Genomic DNA, 16,572 nt, shown 5'->3' with positions numbered 1-16,572 from the left:
CACGTGGCACAAGCCTGGCGATGGACGCGACAGCAGGGCTTTGTGAGGAAACGGGTGGCTACCTCCTGGCTCAACCTCCATGGTCAGCCCCAGCGGGGGGCATGGAGAACAAAAGAGCCTCGGGTGGCAGTCCAGTGGAGGAAGAAAGAGAACCCTGACACCCGTGCTTTGGGCAAGGTAAGCACTTTCCCACAGCTCGGCCTAGGGAACATGGTGGAACTTGGGCCGGAACAAGTTTACCAGTTTGATTTTCCCGAAGATAATAAGCAAAGAAAATTCTTGACAATTCATTACAAACGTAGACTTGTTAATGGAGAAGAAATGCACCGTCAGTGGCTGCAGTATACCACATCAAGTGATTCTGTCTTTTGCTTCTGCGGCAAGTTGTTTACTATTGGCACATCATCTCTTTCTGAAAAAGGTTCAAGGGATTGGAAAAACATGTCTGCAATTCTTTCACGGCACGAGAAAATCAGTGAACATTTGACGCCTGTTCAGACATGGAAGGAACTTGAACTGTGACTGAAATACAAGAGAACAATTGTTGAAGAACATTTGTGCTTGATTAAGCAAGAAGAAAAGTATTGGCAGCAAATACTAAAACATCTGATCGCTTTGGTCAGAGTTCTTGGTATGCAAAACCTGGTCTTTCAGGGAACACATGAAAAACTACACACTTCTGGTAATGGGAATTTCCTCAGATTTGTTGAATATCTAGCTTTGTTTGACTCGCTTATGGATGAGCATCTTTGCAGAATTAAGGACCAGAAGACGCATGTACATAACCTGGGTAAAGACATACAGAATGAGCTTATTCAGCTTCTATCCAATGCCATCAAACAAAAAATCCTAGCATCTGCTCGTGCTGCAAAATATTTTTCGATCATTCTAGATTGTGCACCAGATGCAGGCCACATTGAACAAATGGCCATGGTTTGTGGTTAGGCCTACTTCAGAGACTGAAAATGAGACTGAATCAGTATGCATAAAGGAACACTTCTTGGGATTTGTGTCACTTACGGAGACAACTGGAGCTGGTATGACAGAAACTATTCTTCACCAGTTAGAAGAGATGTTCACTGCCTATAGAAAACTTGCGTGGTCAAGGCTACGACAATGGGAGCAATATGAAAGGGAAAGAAAATGGTGTCCAGCGAAGAATTTTGGATATTAATCCACGAGCCTTTTTCGTTCCTTGCAGTGCACATTCATTGAATTTGGTTGTTAATGATGCTGCAAAGTGTTGCTTGGAGGCAACTGCCTTCTTTGATTTAGTTCAACATGTGTATGTGTATTTCTCAGCTTCTACATATCGCTGGGAAGTTCTAACATGCCACGTATCTCATCTCACAGTTAAACCATTGAGTGAAACAAGATGGGAAAGTCGAATTGATGCCTTGAAACCTCTTCGCTATCAGCTTGGTGACATCTATGATGCTCTGGTAGACATCTATGAAGACAATACTCTGACAGGATCATCTGGCAATACATCACGAGTTGATGCAAAGGCTCTTACAAAAGCCATTTCTAGTTTCAAGTTTCTTGTTTCTCTTGTTTTGTGGTATGACATATTGTTTGAGATCAACATAACTAGCAAACAACTTCAGGCAAAAGAATTTGATATATGTGATGCCATTAATCAACTTGGAGAAACTAAGAAGTTTCTTGTGGGCCGCAGAAGTGACGCAGCCTTTGAGAAAACATTGGTAGATGCAGGTGAACTTGCGGAGGAGTTGGATGTACCGGCACTTTTTGAACCAGATCCAATCCGTATTAGAAAGAAGAGGAAGCAGTTCACATATGAAGCAGATGATGAACCTATTTATGATCCGAAAGAAAAATTCAAAGTGAACTTTTACTTTGCAGTCATTGACACAGCAATACATTCGGTTGAAGAAAGATTCACATTGATGCAGCAAATTAGTTCAGTATTTGGCTTCATATATGATGTTTACAGTTTGCAGAATAAAACACCAAAGCAAATTATGGAACATTGCTTGAATCTGGAGAAAGCTTTGCAACATGGTGAATCCAAAGATATTGATGCCTTTGACTTGTGCAGTGAATTGCAAGCTATTGCAAGAGAGTCCTAAGGAGTTCATCACCGAAAGATGTATTGAACTTCATATGGGAAAATAAGCTGACAGATAGTGTCCCTAATACAGTTATTGCTCTTCGCATCCTCTTGACTCTCTCAGTTTCTGTGGCCACTGGTGAGCGAAGCTTCATGAAGCTCAAGTTGATAAAAACATACATGTGAACATCAATGTTGCAACAAAGATTTGTTGGGCTATCTATCTTGTCAATAGAACATGACATTGCTCACAGCATTGACTTGGAGAAACTTGTTGCTAAATTGGCTAAACTTAAAGCACGGACACAAATTCTAAATTATAACATATTACTCTGTGACAGTGTATTGTGCATAATGTATGTGATTTATTTTAGGGGGAGGGTGCAAGGTGGAAGCTTCACTTAGGGAGCAAAATATCCTTGCACTGGCCCTGTCTACTTGCTAACTTACACTTGTGCCACCAAATTAAAGAAGTAAAGTGGGCATGTTTGGGGAACCCGTTCCTCGCTTACACTGCTAACATTCTCCTAGGTTTGGTAAAGGATTCTCCACTGGAGAAGTGAAAATTTACTCTAACCAAGGCCAAGGATTTGGCAAGAACTTGAGTAGAAATAACAGGCACATAGTTGTCGGTTTTCACCCCTGAAAAGGAAGCTGTGGTGAACTATGGCCCAGGTAAAACTAGTTTTGGAACTCCACTCCCTAGTTCAGTAGCACTGATTACAATCCCAAAGGACGCCACAGTTAGATTGGGAAGAATTGTCCTTTGCTATTTCAATCCAAAGTTTCATGAGGCAAAGAAAGAACGTCCTTCATAGAACATTCCTTCCCCATTGATCACAAACTGGCCGCCTGAATGGGTAAGAAGGACTTTCAGGCTGTAGAAATGATGGTGACCAGTCAGGCAACGAATGTATTGGGCTCCAGTTTCAGACCACGGGATACACAAATATTGACTCCTGATTCTATGGTTTTGTGTCTGTCGCTGTGGCTACACAATAAAGTGGACGTTGGCACAGCTGCAGCAATGTAGCTGCACTGCTGAAGCACTGCTGTTACAGACGCTCTAAGCCAATGGGAGAGATCTGCAAGCGGCGGTAGCTATGTTGGCAGGAGAAGCCGTCCTGCTGAGGTAGCACTCTCTACACAGCGGGGTAGGGCAGTGTACCTATGTTGCTCAGCGGTGTGGATTTTTCACACCTCTGAGCAATATAGTTATTCCGATAAATGTCTTTAGTGTAGACCAGACAGTTTTCTCTTGTGTTTTCTGCATTTGTATCACTTCTCCCCTACTTCCTACTACTTTGAAAGATTTAAAGTGTGACAAGAGAGGTATTTTTCCTCATAATGCAAACATTCCGACGTAGGAGACCCCTTCCACCAACGCACATGGCAGAAGATCCAGAGATACATGAACTCATAGATGTGGGAGGCACCTACACTGGGACAAACCACAACTTGAGCCAAGGTTCAGTTGTTGGCAATGGGGATTAAAAGAAAACTTAACAGATATGACAAGATTTTGTGATCTTTGAATATATTCTTGTTACCAATGAAAATAAAAAGAAGCCTGGGCTGATTGAGGGAAAGCAGGCTCAGCCGTGGCCAGGTCCCAATCAGGCCCAGCTGGCCCCTATAAGAGGCAGTGAGCCAGAAGTCCAGTCTCCCTCTGCCTGGAGAGGGAGAAGGGCTTGGCTGCAGGGAACTAGAGACAGGGTACCTGAGTGGAGCAGGGCTGGGGAAAGGCTGAGGAGATGGGGAGCTCCTGCCTGGAAAGACCCAGGCTGCGGCCTAGCATAAGGCCAACTGGTACTGGGGGCTGCAGGGGGCAGCCCAGGGGTAGGCAAAGGCAGCAAATCCAAACCCCTTTGCCTATGATGAGTGGCTGATACTGCAGTCTGCCCCAGTGAACGGGGGCTAGATGGAAACTGGGCAGTAGCCAAAACTGAGGGAAAGTGGGGATAGTGGGTTGGGGGTTCCCAGGGAGGAGAGACCCAGATTGGTGGGGTACTGCCAGGGGGCAGCACCCCAGGTGAAAGGGGTACCGGGTCCAGAGGGATACGGGGGCCAGAGGACAGGTGGACCACCAGCCTGCAGAGGGCACTCTGGAGCTGGAATGAGCTAATTCCCAGAACAGACCAGCAGGAGGCGCTGCAGGGATGAGTCCTCTCGTCTACACAGAGGTTCCTTGCTCCGGACCATGCTCGCTGTGCTGGAGTGTTGCAACCGGACAGACTGCTCCTGGGTTACAAACAGCTCCTGGCTTGCCACGACAATGGATTCCCCCACTCGCCTGTCCCCCATTCTCATCTCTTCTTCCTTGTCCAAAACTTCCTCCTCAGGGTTGCCTGCAGTGATCTGTGATTCCAACTCCTCCAATACATCTCCAGGGCTCAGGGGAAGTGACACACTGCAGAGGATAGCATGCAGCTCCTTGTAAAAGCAGCATGTATGCAGCGACTGCTTGCCTTCCTTGCCTTCTGGTATGCCTGCCGCAACTCCTTGATGTTCACTGCTCCGGTAACCTGTTGTAGCCCTTCTCCCTCATGCCCCAAGCAATCTGCTTGTAGATGTCCACAGTTCTATGGCTTGATCAGAGCTATGCCTGCACAGCCTCTTCTCCCACAGAGGCAGGAGATCCACCACCTTCTCTGTACTACAGGTTGGACATATTTGGAGCAAGTAGCTGGCATGCTCAGCTGGGCAGTTGCCAGGTGAGCACTTCACCTGAGCAAACAGGAAATGGAAATTCAAAAAAATTGCAGTCCTTCAACAGGGGAGGAGCTTATTCCTGTGTACCTGGCTGCTGGGCAGCGGAGGTCAAAACGGTGACCAGAGCAGTCACTGTGGGGCATTGTGGGACATCTCCTGGAGGCCACTTCCGTTGACATAAGCAACGCAGTGTCTGCGCTGCGTTGACCCAACTATATCAACTTAAGCACTATGCCTCTCATGGAGGTGGCGTTTTAAGTCAACGCAGTCGGCAAGTGACATCAGCAGGAAAGACATTACTAGGTTAACATAAGCTGCCTTATGTCCACTTAACGCTGTAGACTGAGCCTGAGTGTCCCAGTTCTTTTGTTTGCAAAGCAAAGGTGTCACATCGGTCAGGAGACGTCTCAATTTAAGATAGTGATACATGAATAATAGTAGCTTTTCCGAGAATTTGTTTCAAATAACTATTTGTATGGATGCTGAGGAGGCCTGTTGTTAGAGCACAACTGTTTAACCTTAAAACCTGGTTATGGAAACTTCCTCAAAACTGGCTTTGTTTTTCTTTCATTTTTGAGATCTTTGAGGTTCACCCATACATAATGTGAGTGGTTTGCAACAATAGATATTTTAAGAAAGCTGCTGGGTTAAGCAGCACTTTTCCAAACAGATATTGGCCAAAAGGTGGCCACACGTCAACTGGATCAGGGTTTGTTGTCTGTATCCAAGGTGTACTTCACACTTGATTTACTAAGAGACCTTCCAGAAGGCATGGTAAGGCTGAACTTACAACCATAAAGATCATGGTAAAAGTGGACGTCCTTTGCCTTTCAGGGCATCAAGCCTTCCAAGAGAGACCGATCCCCTTGGTGAAGGAACTCATGACATCTACGTCAGCCTTGACTAGTTTCTGTGCACCTGATAAAACACACTATCCTGATGCACCAGGCCAGCTACACAATCACCTGTTTCCTTCGGTGCAGCTACAGCTCCTATTCCACTTGAATCCAAAAAGTGAGAGAGCTGCAGAATTCTAACCCCTTGTTAATTTAGTAAATTATGGTTCCTTTTTCAATTTTTTGTCTTCATTAATATCCCAGACTTTCGTGTGTGTGTGTGTGTACACATTCCTCAACTGGTAGAACTCAAAGAAATAAACTATCAAACAAATTCTTCATTAAGACCTTTAAACCTTCTACTTATAACAGGCTCAATAAGATTTATCTCGGTGTTGCAGTAGGGAGCATTAATTGGCCCTGAGGTTGTGGCTTAAAAGTAAGCAATAATTTGGTTCAGTAATATGCAGTAATATATTAATATTCAGACATATTCAATTAGCTCAAGCTGGATTGCACTGGTTGGTTTCAATTCTCCGTTTAGGATTTAGAAAGGTGGATTTTCTGCTGTATTAATCTGATGATTTGACTAAACTGCTGACCTGGTTCCAATGCAATATCCTTGTTAACCCATTGATTTGACCCAAACTTGGAAACGTTGTTTAACCCTTAGTTAGCTGAGCGTTGTTTATAGTAGTTTTGTATTAGTTCAGTGTATGAAAGATATACACTCAAAATTCTTCCAGTGAGCACCATGGACTCCCACTCTGCCGCAGACCCATACTGGGTCACTCTCAATTTAACCTCTGGTTCTCACAGGGGAGCAGTTGAGGTGGGCAGCAATCTAAGGGCCAGCTGAATCCTGTAGCACTCAAGGCACTAGAAGGGAAAAGAAACTCCCCCATGCAGGCTTTTGGGGATTGCGGGTGAAGGCTATGTGGCTGCGGGAGGAATCACTGAACTGGGGGGTGTTTATGAGTGGGTGGAACTTGCAAAGACATTTACTGTCCTTTCCAGGCATAGCCAGGGCCCCCATCTGGCTCATCCTGGTGAGGGCTAGCTGAGATTGTGGATCTGATTTGAAGGGATCTAAAGGGAAGGGAAATACTTCTCCTCTTGGTGACCTGAGGCTGCAATACTGAGCTTCACCCTAACTTCTGGGAAAGGCATGGAGTACCCCCAGGCACTGCAGAAACATGCTCCTTCAACTCCACCGCAATTGGACACACCTTCTGCTCCTCCAGCTCCAGGAACTTGTCCCAACAGCTGCAGGAGTAACCAGATGGGGGGCAATCTGAGCCCAAGCCTAAAAGCTACTCCCCCCAAGAAAAGTCAGGCGCTGAGTGAGCAGCAAACACTGAAAGTGGATCTCTTTCAGGCTCTGGGTAGAGCACACCTTGCACTGCTGCAGGAGAGAGCGCTCAGTAAGGAGCAAAAGCTCCAAACGTTCCCCAAATCCTGCGTCCAAGTCAGCAAATTCACTTAAAGGCAAAAGCAGAGGCAGTGAGAGACAGCTCCCACTTCCATGAACAGCTATCGAGGAGAAATAGCAACTCCCGAAGATTCAGGGCCCGAGTGCTTTGCATAAGGACATTAGGCCTTTCTTCCTCCAGACTGTGAGGCTAGAAGGCAGGTCAGGAAGTTGCCCCTTCAGTCCGACTCACTTAAAGGGCCCTTCCTAGGAAAGGCCAATGCCTGAAGAAAATAAGTAATGTCAAGAAGGGTTCTAAAGAGATAACTTTGGAAGTTTGTGGGGCATGCAACAAGGGGAAAGGGTCCCTACTTGAGCAGAAACTTGTGCCCTAGGTCCTAAGATTAAAAGTCTGGTGCTCTACCAACTGAGCCAGGTTCACAGGGAAAAGCAACAAGCTGGTGCAGAAGAGAAACTAGTTAAGAAAAGGAGAGTTGGAAACAAGACAAAAAACCTGCTGCTCCTTCTATCTTCGCAGCCTGGCCTGCTCCTCCTTCCAGCCCCCTGAGGCATTTTGCTTTTTGTTTTCTGTTTATTAAAATATCAGATCCAGGAGAAAACACGATTATACAAAGGAAAATGAAATCACAGACAGAACTGCTGTTGGAAATACAGAAAAAAAAAGGAAAATGTAATCTCTAGCAGTGCATGGTATCCGGGCCAACCCGCTAAGGTCCCTGTGTGCATACCAGAAACCTTAAGGAACCAGTACCAATGCCTGAACACAATACCAATGCCTGAATTATTCATACTTATCCCTCAGAAGCTCAACTGTCCTCTGAAATTCACCCATCTAAACCCCAAATTTGTCATACACCCTATCCAGGGCCTGGAGCACCTGAGCATAACACTCCAGCCAGGTGCAAACATCCTCCTCCCGTACCACAGCTGTGCGGAAAAATATGGTCACTGTCTTCAATGCAGGCTTGAAAAAGGGGATGGCAACTAATCCCTCCCACCTCTGCTCCATGGGGGCTTCCTCCCCAAACTTCTCCCAGAACCACTCGGACTCCTTGACTGAATGGAAACTAACATCAAATTCCCCACTGTCTGGCAGGTGAATCACTGACCCCAGCTGCCGAGGGATAAAGCCCAAGGAGCGGCGCAGCAACATGCCCACTACAAAATCCCACGTGAGGCACCCACTTGAAACCCCTGTGTACCATAGTCCAGCTACAGGATGCTGCTGCTGCAAGGAGACAGAGGGCTGCAGTCCTGCAATCGCCACTGTCAAACACAGTTGTTACTGAAAGAGAGGCTGCTGCTATGTAGGATTTCCTCTTGGCTGGCGGGGGACCTTCTGGTTGGAACCCCACAGCTGGCATCAATCTGGAACTCTGCTCTGTTCTCCTGCCTTCCAGTTCAGCCGTCTCAGGGCCCTGACCTCTGACATCTGTTGCTTATGAGGCTTACCCTGCTCGGTCACCTGCAAGTGGCCCCGTCTCATGTCAGGTCCAAGGATACTGCGAGGCTGCCAACAGATACGGTGCTCACCACTAGGTCAGTGCTTCCCCCCATAAGAGGAGCTGGGTGAATGAGCCCATACTGTTGCTCCCCATCTTCTGGGGTCTCACCACTACCCGCACCCAAAAAGAGCTCAGTCCTCACAAGTGCCCCAAGGCGGGGTAAATGGCTCCTGGCGCTCCACTCCCCAGTTTCACCAATTCCACTCTCTCCTCCCCCAGGTCTCTAGTGCTGGGTGGGACCCAAGCCTCCCGGGAACTGGCAACGCACAAATACCTTCTGCCTGGGAGAGGCACAGGCCTCCCCCAGGCACTGCAGCCATGTACTCCTTCTCCAACTCCACTCCTCTCACAGACCTGTCACAGTCCTCCAGATCCCGGCCAGCAGCCCCAACACCTGCACCTGATTTAGTTGGGGTTGGTCCTGCTTTGAGCAGGGGGTTGGACTAGGTACCTCCTGAGGTCCCTTCCAACCCTGATATTCTATGATTCACCCCTCTCCGAGGGGGGGCCCTGAGCCCCGCCCTCCTCACAGCTCCCTCAAAGGAAAGCCAAGCACTGGGTGAGCACCAAACGCTGATGATGAAATAATTTCGGGTCCAGAGGTCTTTCTTCCTCCAGCCCTGCAAAGCCAGTGGGCAAGTCAAGAAGTTGCCTCTTCAGTCCCATGCACTACAGGGCCCTTCTTAACAAAGGCCATGTACTGAAGAGGAAAAAAGGGATATCAAGGCGCACTCTGAAAAGACCCTTTTGAAACTCCTGGAGCATAGCTTGCTGTCTGACCAAGAACTCGAACCCTAGACCCTCAGATGAAAGGTCTTAGGCTCAACGAGCTAGCCAGGCTCACAAGCAAGAGCAGCAAGATGGTGCAGAAGAGAAAGTAGTCAAGAAAAAGAGAGTGGAAAACAATACACTGAACATGCTGCGCTCTCTCTCTTCGCAGCCCTAGACCCGGCTTCCTTTCTGCTTTTTGTTTATTAAAATATCAGGTCTAATAGAAAACACAAGTATACAAAGCAAAATGAAATCACAGACAGTAATGAGACTGAAACACACACCAAGGATAGGTGGCAAGCAAGGGATACCAAGGTCCCACCGAGACTTGAATTTGAATTGCAAGATTCAAAGCGCTAAATGCTGGCCCTTACACCACGGAATAACAGGAAACCCCTCAAACTGTTCCATTGGGGAGGACATTCTCAGGACAATTGTTTGCATCTCTCTTTCAAGGGTTCTCTAGCCAGCCCTGCATTTGGTCAACAAGTCAGCACATAGTGCTTTGCTCCAGGCCCAGAGGTCTTTATTCCTCTAGACAGCAAGGCCAGTGGACATGTGAGGAGGATGCCCCTTCAGTCCCAGGCAGTAAAGGGCCCTTCTTAGGAAAGGCCAGTCCTGAAAAGAAGAGTAACATGAAGCAGGACATCCCTTCTGAAGATCTTGGAGAAGCTCTCTCTGCGTGACCAGGGACTTGAACCCTGGACCTTCAGATTAAAAGTCTGATCCTCTACACACTGAGCTAGTCAGACTTAGGTGCCAACTGGCTGAGTTGGTGTAGTCAGGAAAAAGAGAGGGGGGAAAGACTATGAAAAAACTGCTACTCTGACTCTCTTAACAGACCAGACCCAGCCTACTCCTCCACTCAATGCCCTCTGGCCTTCTTCTTTGGTTAGGAAAGCATCAGATCTGGTAGAAAACACTGTTATACAAAGCAAAGCAAAACCAAACCAAACCACATACGGAGATGCCAGTGGAAATATAAAACACACCAAAAAACAAAAGGAAGATGAAATCTCTATCATTGTACGGTATCTGGGACAATCCTGCATAGACAGCACACACTCAGCTCCCTGCGTGCATATCAAAAACCTGCAGGAAGCAATACCAGAGCCTGAAAATGAAACTCAACTGCTCCCAATTGCCCCACACACAAGTCAAGTCCACCCATCCCCAAACTCTAGAAGGCCCAGCTCAACAAGCTGTGAAACTTTCGCAGCCCTGTTCTTCGTCCCTGACCAAATGGGATGAGTGTTAAACCTCCCTCCCTTAGACCCCCCCTTCATCATTCCTGAGGAAAGACTAACACCACCAATGGCAACACTGCGAAAGTGACTTTGGCTCAGTAGGTCAAACAATAAGGTTGCCTGCAAGGCCTGTCTTCCAGCTGAGGTGCAGAGCTCAGTGGAAATCCAGCTCGTACCCCTTCCCACAGGAGTCTACTCATGGCCAGCCTTTGGGAGCTATTGTTCCCTCTCATGCTTAAGTCTCAGTAGCTGACAGGCAAAACCCAGGCTTGTCCATCATTTGGGAAAGTATGATATAACCCCCTGAGCTCTCATTATTTCAAGGCAGACAGATACAACATTCAACTGAGAGTTACACTCCGATCATGTTTCCAAGCCCTGAACACTGACCCTTATACTATGGGACCAGCATCTGCTATGCTTTACTGTGGAGACTTCTGATGGGGCCACTTTCTAGGGACAAGTTTATTCCTTACTTTCTCAATGCCTCCATCTCCTGCCTTGCTCTTTCCTGAAGGGCTCAGCCCACACCGCTTTGTAACACTCACAGAGGTATTTTTTTCTCCAGATTCCTAGAGTTATGGGAAAATAAGGACGTTGTCCCTTGAGTCCTGTGGACCAAAGGTCTCATCCTAGGATTCTAGATGGCTTTAGGAGAAACTTAAACTCAAGAAGGATTCTCCAGAGATGCCTTTAGCTCCCATTGCACAAAGCACATTGAAAAAAATCCCCGAGTTTGAATCCCAGACCTTCAGATTAAATGTTTTGGGTTCAACCAATTGAACTGCCCAGATTTACGAAGAAGTGAAACAAATTGGTGTGGAATAGAAGCCAGGCATGCAAAAGTGCAGGAAAATCCATAGGACGCGTGGATCTTTCTTGACTCCGCCCTAGCCCACATGTTGTCCCTTTTCCCTCCAGCACTCTGAGGCTTTTTTGCAGCCGTACACACAAGTGAAGTTTTCCCCCACTAGCCTCTAGCAGCCCCGAGTCATCCATATGGGTAGTCTTGCAGTCCTGCTCTTTACCCCTGCCAAATTGGTCTGTGCGGTAAGTCCTCCTCTCTTATGCTTAAAGCATAAAACTGCAGGTGGGAACACATAGTTGGGCCTGGAGATCAACCAGTAGGGCTGCATACACTGCAGGCAGCCAGTCCAGCTGCAGGACTCAACTCAAATGCAGTTATCACACTTTCCCGTAGCTCTCCCATTCTGATTCTGGTATCAAGCAGCTTATGAACAATGTATGCATCATTGGGGGGGGAGGGGGAAGAGGGATTGTGAATGATGAAGGAATGGGTCTTGAATGTAGGGTTTCAGAAGTGTTTAATGGAAAACTAGGATTATGCAGAGGAAATGAGGTAAGTTGAATTCAAAGGTGACAGTGAATTTTCCAGCTTACTTGGTAGGGCCCAAAGAACTGCCAATCCAATTGATGAGTTGGCCTGTTCCTGTGTAGGTTTTTCATGGAGAGCCGTTCCTTCTGGTCTAACATAATGGTAGGGCCCTCTTCTCTTTAATAGGTTGCATATTGTTTGTAGATCTTCTTCGTGTCCTCCAGGTGAACTTTTATGCCATCTCAGGTTTGATGTTTGTGTTGAATCCAGTCCAGGGCTGCTGCATTTTGGGAAGTTGCCGGTAATTCCAGGTAGAACCAAAGGTGGAACTGATTGTTTGAAATAAAAGGACTTTGCCATGTAGAACTGTGTTCTACATTACTATACACAAGGTCTCCCTGAGGTTGCAGACTAGATGCATTGGTGGAAGTTTATGTAGCACTGAACATACTGTTCCAGGATCTTGTTGGTTCTTTCTACTTAACTATTCATCTAAGCATGGTAGGCAGAGGAGGGTGTATGGTAAACCAGTGCAGGGAATGAACTATCCAATCTTTATGCAGTGGTTCACTACTATCATGAACCCATTGGACTTGGATACTTTAACTACAAAATCTAAAGTGATGGTTGTCCAGGGACCTGGTGGAGTCTTAAGTGGTTGCAGGTGTCCAAAGGATTTACTGGTCTGTGCCTTGCAGCAAGCACATACACTGCAAGAGACCACATAGCTACGTGAGGCCACCACAGGACATGGAGACAAAGGTGCTGAGTTGAAATTTTGGAAATAAAAAGAGGTCATCAAGTCCTTGGGTGTTAAATTTAAAAGCCCTGGGAGATCTCAGCAATGGGCAGTGTTTGTAAATGAAAGGGTGCATGGCTAATGGTTAATGAATTCCAAAGTAAAGCCTAGAGCTCTGTTCTTCGGACATAGAAAAAATTCTTATGCATTTTTCAATGTCCCCTTCCAAGCTTTTATTGGGGCTTGATTGGTTTAAAGGAGTGGTGGCCCACAGAGATAATCATTATTTTATTCCTAAGCATTTAGTCCTGGTGTTGACTTTGCACACTCATTAATATCTAGTGGGCAGCCAGGGCCTTTGCTCTGGTATTAATTAAAGGACAAAAACCTTCATCAACACAATTATGGTTGTCTGGGAGGATGTCAACCCCTTGCAAACCTCAACTTCAGCAAAACTCAAACATGTGAAAACAAGGAAAGCCACAATGAAGGTTGCACATACACATTAACTCTGCTCTCTTTCAGCACTGCCTTAACATGGCCCATTAACTCACAGAATCATAGAACATTAGGATTGGAAGAGAGCTCAAGAGGTTATCTAGTCCAATCCCCTGCTCAAAGCAGGACCAACACCAACTAAATCATCCCAGCCAAGGTTTTGTCAAGTCGGGCCGTAAAAACCTCTGAGGATGGAGATTCCATCACCTCCCAAGTTCGAGAGAATATATGACAAAATTGCTAAATAGCTATCCTCTTTTTTTGGCACTTCTCTTGCTTATGTAGTTGATATAAAAGTTTTCCACTACAAGAACAGTCTATATTTTTATATACTTAGTGCCACAGGAGAAAGCGGGTCACATTTTTCCAAGAATATTCAATACGGTGTCTAACTGCTAGCAATAAAGATGGATTCGTCTGGCATTCATCTGGCAGATCCTTTACTGCAGAACTAAGTGAGCAGGTGAGGGTATCTCTAGGAAGCCAGCATTTTAGATTAAGAGGAATCGTTTTAATAATTTCCCAAACCATCTTGTGCTTGGACATAACTTCCACACAAAGTTATGGATCTGTAGGAAAGAAAGGGACCTCGGGAGGCAAAAAGAGATTGGAGAGACCATGGTAATGTAAATGATTCAAATAGCCTGAAAGGCCACTATGTGGGAATTAACAAAAGTATTAAAGAATTTTTTTTGGTCAGCTCTAGATAAGGTTTTTATTGTGTTTATCCCCCATGTGGATTCTGTGATGATAAGACTGAGCTCTGATGGAAGCTTTTCCCACACGGAGCATCTCTAGGGGATCTCTCCTGTGTGGATTCTCTGATGTGCAGTAAGGGCTGAGCTCTGAGAGAAGTTTTTCCCACACTCACAGCATCCATAAGGTCTCTCTCCTGTGTGAATTCTTTGATGTCTGATAAGGGCTGAGATCTGAGAGAAGTTTTTCCCACACTCACAGCACTCATAGGGGCGCTCTCCTGTGTGGATTCTCTGATGTGTAATAAGGTGTGAGCGCCGAGTGAAGGTTTTCCTACACTCACGGCATTCATAAGGTCTCTCCCCTCTGTGGATTCTCTTATGGTCAAAAAGCCCTGAGCGACTACTGAAGTTTTTCCTGCACTCATGGCATTCATAGGGTCTCTCTCCTGTGTGGATCCTCTGATGTGCAATAAGGGATGAACTCTGACTGAAGCTTTTCCCACACTCACAGCATTCATAGGGTCTCTCTCCTGTGTGGGTGCTCTGATGCATAACAAGGGTTGAGATCCGAGCAAAGCTTTTCCTGCACTCATGGCATTGGTAGGGTCTCTCTCCTGTATGGGTCCTCTGATGTGTAATAAGGGATGAACTCTGACTGAAGGTTTTCCCACAGTCACAACATTCATAGGGTCTCTCTCCTGTGTGGACCCTCTCATGCCTCACAAGGGTAGAGCTCCGCGTGAAGCTTTTTCCACACTCACAGCACTCGTAGGGTCTCTCCCCTGTGTGAATTCTCTGATGTTCTACAAGGTGTGAGCGGCTACTGAAATTTTTCCCACACTCAGTGCACGTGTTGCTTTGCTCTCCTGTGAGGATTCTCTTCTGGGCTGTGGTTTCCTTCTGAGTTTCCTGATAATTAATGGATTTACTCATTTTCTCCCCTGTCTTCTTTCCCTGCTCTCTCTCTGGCCTGTGCTCACTCTCACAGGCTCTTCCCTGCACATTCCCTTTGGATCTTTGTGATAATCCTGCATGTGCTTCCACGTGCTCAGCATCTTGCTGCTGAGGATTCTGCTCCTCATTCTCATTCAACACCCCATAACCTGCTGGGATAGAGGGAGAAACCTCAGAAATAGGGATGGTAAAGGAGAGAGCAAACCAAAATAAATGCTACACTGTCAGAAAAAAATCAAGATCAGAATCCCACCAAATTCTTCCCCACACAGGAGAGAAGAGGGCATCAAAATCTGTTTCCACAACCCATCTGGGGTGGGAGGTCAAGCTGGGAAGTACGACCAGGGGTCTGTCATTATGGGATGGAAGCCATGAGTGATATCGGCTATGACCATATGACTCCTGCTGGGAACAATCCTGAACTCAGAGAGCTAACAAGGGTCTTTGTAGGGAATCCCAGCTGTTTCCTTCATTTTTTGAGCTGATTTAAATGATTCCTCACCTGGGTAGGCATCCCTCCAGATCTCTCTTTCATCTGAGCCCTGGACATCTGGCACCGCTGGCTTTTCTCCTCGTTCCAGCTGGGAGATCACATCAAATTTGGAAACTGGAAACTCTGCTCAGAGGAAAGAAAACAAGTGAGATCAGGTGAGTTCATAGGACATTTGTCACAATAAAATGTTCTATTATTTTAACTCCAGACTATTTTAAAGCAGTAATAGCCTGGGGCCAACTATCTCGGTTCTCAAATGTGTAGGATACTCTGCTTAATGAGGGATTTAACTATCCCCATGTCTGCTGGGAAAATGCACAGTCAGATACTGGCCATTATTTTTAGTAAAAGCCACAGACAGGTCACAGTTCCCATGATTTTCACTACAAATAATCAGGACAAAATCTTAACCTTAATCACACATCTAAGGATTCTATCAAGTTCTGCCAAAAATTCAGGCACTCATTGAAGAGTGAATTTGCTTTACTGAAGTTGAAGCGATGTTGGAACAGAACAGTGACGGGAAAGATGGCATTGATTACCTCAATTCAAATAGATTGGTGTTGTGATCTTAGAACTGAGTCTAACACCAATTTGCTAAATATATCAACTCATATCGCACTAGGATCAGGGTTATTATACCCATGCTTCAACCGCCACTATTAAAAGCAGTAAGTACCTTTGGGTCACAAATTAGGTTCAGCTATTGAACAACCGCCCATGTCTCAACCAAGATTCCATCAGCAGCATTCTCCGTACAGTCCCACTGAATGCTATGGCGGTTGAAATCACCAGTTACGATGGCAAAATTCATCATTGTATACGTGTGTGACAGGGTGGAGTAAGTCCAGAGGCCCCTGCTGGAAGCCTTGTGGCCCTGCCTCATCCCACCCCAGAAAAGAGAAGAGGAGAAGTCCTCCAGGCAGCCTAGAGTGGCTGTAGGAGAAGTAGCCAATCACAGGGGCTGCAAGATCAGCCAACCAGGAGCCAGAAGGGCCATATAAAAAGCAAGAAGCAGACACAGAGCAGTCAGCTGTTGCCTGGAGCTGGAAGAGGGAGGACTTTTGATACGGTCTCCCATAGTATTCTTGCCAGCAAGTTAAAAAAGTATGGATTGGATAAATGGACTATAAGGTGGATAGAAAGCTGGCTAGATCATCGAGCTAAACAGGTAGAGATCAACGGCTCAATGTCTAGTTGGCAGCCAGTGTCAAGCGGAGTGCCCCGGGGTCAGTCCTGGGGCTGGTTTTGTTCAACATCTTCATTAATGATCTGGA

At 46.3% G+C, this 16,572-nt stretch overlaps 3 protein-coding genes across 6 annotated transcripts in view; 1 reads left to right on the top strand and 2 right to left on the bottom strand.

Moving 5' to 3' along the window:
- The window catches only part of LOC116816480 (uncharacterized), a 560,774-nt gene that overhangs the window by 308,090 nt on the left and 236,112 nt on the right, over positions 1-16,572 (top strand). The window lies entirely within an intron of this gene.
- LOC116821735 (uncharacterized) overlaps positions 1-16,572 on the bottom strand; it is a 310,474-nt gene that overhangs the window by 268,267 nt on the left and 25,635 nt on the right. The gene's annotated exons all lie outside the window — the stretch shown is intronic.
- LOC116821730 (uncharacterized) overlaps positions 11,791-16,572 on the bottom strand; it is a 9,810-nt gene continuing 5,028 nt past the window's right edge. The window contains exons 2-4 of the mRNA XM_075070443.1: positions 15,305-15,418; positions 13,981-14,954; positions 11,791-13,906 (exon numbers count right to left, since the gene is read on the bottom strand). Coding sequence (XP_074926544.1) covers positions 13,853-13,906; positions 13,981-14,954; positions 15,305-15,418 — 1,142 coding nt within the window. The 3' untranslated portion in view covers positions 11,791-13,852. The remainder of the gene's footprint in view (positions 13,907-13,980; positions 14,955-15,304; positions 15,419-16,572) is intronic.

This window comes from Chelonoidis abingdonii, chromosome 11 (genome assembly GCF_003597395.2).
Source record: "Chelonoidis abingdonii isolate Lonesome George chromosome 11, CheloAbing_2.0, whole genome shotgun sequence".
Classification (NCBI taxonomy): Eukaryota; Metazoa; Chordata; order Testudines; family Testudinidae; genus Chelonoidis; species Chelonoidis abingdonii.
Note: the sequence above shows the minus strand (reverse complement) of the source record. Positions and strands in the feature narration are given on the sequence as shown.